This window comes from Trametes versicolor, assembly GCF_000271585.1.
Source record: "Trametes versicolor FP-101664 SS1 unplaced genomic scaffold TRAVEscaffold_9, whole genome shotgun sequence".
NCBI lineage: Eukaryota > Fungi > Basidiomycota > Agaricomycetes > Polyporales > Polyporaceae > Trametes > Trametes versicolor.
Window position 1 is genome coordinate 1,861,095 of NW_007360329.1, and position 4,123 is coordinate 1,865,217.

The 4,123-nt window shown below is 67.2% G+C and overlaps 1 protein-coding gene across 1 annotated transcript; it reads right to left on the reverse strand.

Annotated features, from left to right (window-relative positions):
* Positions 1–2,999: 2,999 nt before the first annotated feature.
* Positions 3,000–3,288, reverse strand: TRAVEDRAFT_50483 (uncharacterized protein; the record flags this gene model as incomplete). Its single annotated transcript, XM_008042975.1, has 2 exons — positions 3,000–3,126; positions 3,185–3,288. The coding sequence occupies 2 exons, from the start codon at positions 3,286–3,288 to the stop codon at positions 3,000–3,002; spliced, it is 231 nt and encodes a 76-aa protein (XP_008041166.1).
* Between the last annotated feature and the right edge of the window lie 835 nt (positions 3,289–4,123).

The window sequence follows — 4,123 nt, forward strand, 5'->3', positions numbered from 1 at the left end:
CGGGAGGTAGTCCACTTCCCGGGAGCCTGTCCCGATCGGGCACGGTGGGTCTCGATACGCGATGACGCGCCCCAACGCCGATGTGAGACGCGCCCGAAGGGCACGCACTCCGTCGCTGGCGTCGCGGCGTGACCCTGCAAGAGATGAATAAGTATACGCGAGCATGGCGACGCGCACGGACGCGGAAGCACTCACCCGGGCATGCACTGGTGCGGGCCGTGGCTCTCGCTCTCGCCTGTGGGTGCCAAGGCATCCGTAGCCGAGAGTGGATGGGTGCGAGCGGGCGGGCGGGCGAGGGCGAGGGCGCGGGCGGGGCGGGGCGTGTGCGTGCCGAGATGGGGACCTGTACTAAGCGACTCCGCTGGCGCATAAATACGTGGCCCACATCTCGGGGCGAAGACATCGACCCCCTCCTCCTTCCGCCCGTCCAGCTCCCTCGCCGTGCCTGTCGACCCCGGGTCTCCCTTCGTCCGGGCTGTCGTCGCTGGCGCTCGCCTGGAGGACGACTCGAACCGCGGTGAGCTCGACTGTGGCCCCCTGAGCACGTACTGACATGTTCCAACGGTAGCAGAATCAGCACGTAGTCGAGACAAGCTCGCACCGGGTCGGTTTCGTACGAATCACGAATCCCACGGCTGATTCCTCCCATGCTCCAGACGCGCCGCACCGAAGGTCGAGGTCGGGAGCCTTGGCGGCTCGGCTCGTATCCACCAAGGCTCACTTCTAATTGCGAGCTATTGCATGGTGAGATTGCCTCCGTCTGTCTCACACGAAGAGTGCGGCGCTGACGTACCTGTTTGTCTTGCTCCTCGATGCGCCCCACGCGAACAGCCGGCCCCATCGTCGAGCTCGCAAGTGTAGGTCGTGCTCGGCCAGCGGCGATCGTGCTGCAACGGGGTGAGTCGGTTTAGGTGTCGCTCCGAGAGCACCCCGCTGACGTACCGTTCCCTAGGCCGCTGACCGGGAGATCAAGGTGAGATGGGAATGGCTGCACGTGCAGGGTGGCGGGGCGGCGGGAGGGGTGGTCGCTTGTATGTAGTAGCGAGCAGCGTAGTAGTTCGCCCTGAGCGTGCGGCGGACGCGGGCGTGTCAACGGGCACGGAGGTGAGTTTGCGGAGCACCTTCTCACGGCGTAACCCCGCCTGGCGTGCCCGCCATCGTCTTCCAGCACGGCATGTCCTGCGCAGCGCGGGGCGACCGCTGGTCCACCGCGCCGCTGCAACTGTAAACCCGTGGCCGTCACTTCGGTACGTGTTAGGTGCGTCACCGGAGGTACGTACCTCGTCGCTGTCCTGTACACAGCGCGCTTCTGATGCCCCTTCGCGTCCAGCACGGCGCTGCGATGATGGGTCGAGTTAGGCCGATCGAGGTCCGCTGGAGGTGCCCCAACACCGACGTGGCAGGTGAGTTCCTCGATTTGCGCCGACAACCTCCTTAAATGACCTATTTCCAGACCTTCCGGGCGCATCGCAGAGGCCCTGGGGCGGGAGGAGCGGGTCGACGCCGGCAGGAGCCTAGACGGCAGGAGAGCGCCCGTAGCATGTGGCTGGTCGTGCATGGATGTGTGCGCGATGCCGAGGTCTGAAGCTCTTTGTAAGAATGAACTGATGGGAGTCGCGGGCGTGCGCGGTCGTCGGCGCGACGCGGGGAGCCTGCAGAGCGGCAATGAGCACCCCTCCGCCATCCGCCATCCGCCTCCCGCGACTTCGGCCCGCTTGGCGCACTCCTCCGCGACGCTGTTCGTGGCGGCGATGCTCGCGAGCGCACCTGCCAAGCGGCATGGCCGCAGAGCGCGGCACGGTCGCGGTACGCGTGTCTTCGAGTTCGTGTTCCGGGCGCGCAGGCCGGTCGACGCCGACCCGATTTTTTTCCCTTTTTCTCCTCGTATCGCGCCGTAACTCGCAGGACGTGTGGAAACTGGCCCACAGACCCTGCCGTGCATCGTTCAGGAGCCCACGGTACGCCGTTCGCGCTCCCGGAGTCGATCTTGGGTCGCCGGAATTAGGCGCCGGCGCCATTCGACGACGGTGCACCACGATGCGGCCGGGATGCAGGCCGTGCGCGCCTCGTAAGCAGCGGAGATGGTGCAGGGCATTTCTGTGGGTGCACCCGCCGAGCGGCGCGACTCCCGGGGGCGGGACGGCAGCGCTACGCGCGTTTTTGCGATTTCGGTCGTGCCCGAGCCCATGAAATCGGGCGGGACGACCGACGGTCGACGTCCTCTGATCGCACCCAAACGCGGAGGGCACATGCCCGCCGGTGCATACGCTCTAGCGCTGAATTCGCAGGGGCCGGGGACGCGGGGTCGGCGCCCAGCGTCGACGTCATTCCCGGGAGTCCAGAGTAGGCGCGCCGCGACGCCCCGACGCAACGTCCCCGGGCATGCCTCCGAGCGGCGGGGACGACGTCCTGGGGGCAGCAGAGCGTGCCTGCGCGGCGGCACGGCTGTGGGGCACGGGACGGGCGCGCGACGCGCGATTCACTCGCTTCGCACCCGATCGACACATGAAATCGGTCGAAACGACCCATATATTATCTTCTCGGACGGCCTCACAAATGGCCGGGCGGGTGCGCCCTGGTGTATAGACCCCACCGTTCGAGTTTAGGAGGCCCATGGCGCGGCGTGCGTGCGCGAGGCCGTCGGCACCGCACGCGCCGTCTGAGAAAAGCGCGTGGTCAGCGCAGTTCGTGCGTGTGCGGGCTGGGCGCGCACATGTGATACCCCTCGGCGGCGGGCGTTCTGCGGTGTGCAGAGCGAGGCCGCGGCACATCGGCTGTGTGGGGCGGCGAGGTGGGTGTGTCGTCGCTGCACACGAAATCGGCCAAGGATGGGCTGATTTTGATGTCCTCCGTTCACGCCGACGCGTACTGGGTGTATGCGCTGTGGTGCATGGGAGCCGGACGCCACGTTGGCAGGGGTCCGGGGTCCGAGACGCGGCGTTTGAGCGCGAGCGCGGCGCTACGGCGTGGGTTACCGCGCAGCGTGCGCGGCGGGGGCTTCATCGCACGGCGTCGGCGTCAGTGCAGACCGTCGATCTGGTCCGGGGCATGCGCTGTGTGGACGCTGGGGCGGGGCGGGGCGGGGCGATGCGGCGTGCTGGAGACGCATTTCTGCGCGCGGGCGCCCTGTAATCACGAAGTGGTCAGTGCAGTTCTCGTCATCGCGCGTTGGAAATGCACGCACCGCGGGAGAGGAGCCGTCTGGAACTCGGCGTCCAGTGTCGAGACGTGCCGGCGTGTGGGACGCGGTGGGGAGGAGGGAGACGGTCCGTGCGATGGGAGAGGCATGGCGGGCGTAGTACGCGTGCGGCGTGTTCGCAAGTCGACAGCGCGCTTCAGCAGGTCCATATGTCAGTCCTCCTAAACATCCAGAGAGGGCGGCGGGGGTTCACGCGCAGGGTGAAGCACTCTCGAGGGCGCAGACTGGCGGCGACTATGGTTGCTACAGTTGGAGCAATGCGGCCCGGGCGGGACTGGGAACACACCTGGAGCAAGCGCAGGATGGTGTCGCCGGTCTCGATCTGATGAAGCGCACGCGAGACGATGGCGGAGGACGCGAGGACGGGTTGAGTGCGGAAGTGTAGATCGAGCGCCGCACACGAAGGAGTCGCGCTGCGTCTTTGCACTTGCAGCAGCAGCAGGGCAGGATGATGGAGAGCGTCGGCGGAGAAAAGAGGGGATGTGCGGCAGGTTCCCCGGGGGTCACGGTCGAAGGAGCGAAATGACCGACCTCGTCGGTGGCGCACCTGTTCGCGCTAAGAATGGATGCGCGAGCAAGCGGGCGAGAATGCGTGCAAGTCTGCCGGATAGCTCGGACCAAGGGGACGGAGGGCGAGCGGGGACGGAGGGCGAGCGGGGACAGAGGAAGGGCGGGGACAGAGGAAGGGCGGGGACAGAGGAAGGGAGAGCGCGGAGCAGAGCACGGGCAAAGACCTCTTCGAAAGAGCGCGACAGATGGCAGAGGAGGGCGGTCTGGAGATCGGGGCGGGATCTGGGGAACGACGGGCGAGTGCATGCCAAACGAGCTGCAGCCCGCGCCAGAAGTCGTCGTGAGCAGCTTTCGACGCGCGGGAAGCGAGCAGGGGCCGGACGACGTGTGCGGGCGGCGGTCGTAGGCCCGGGA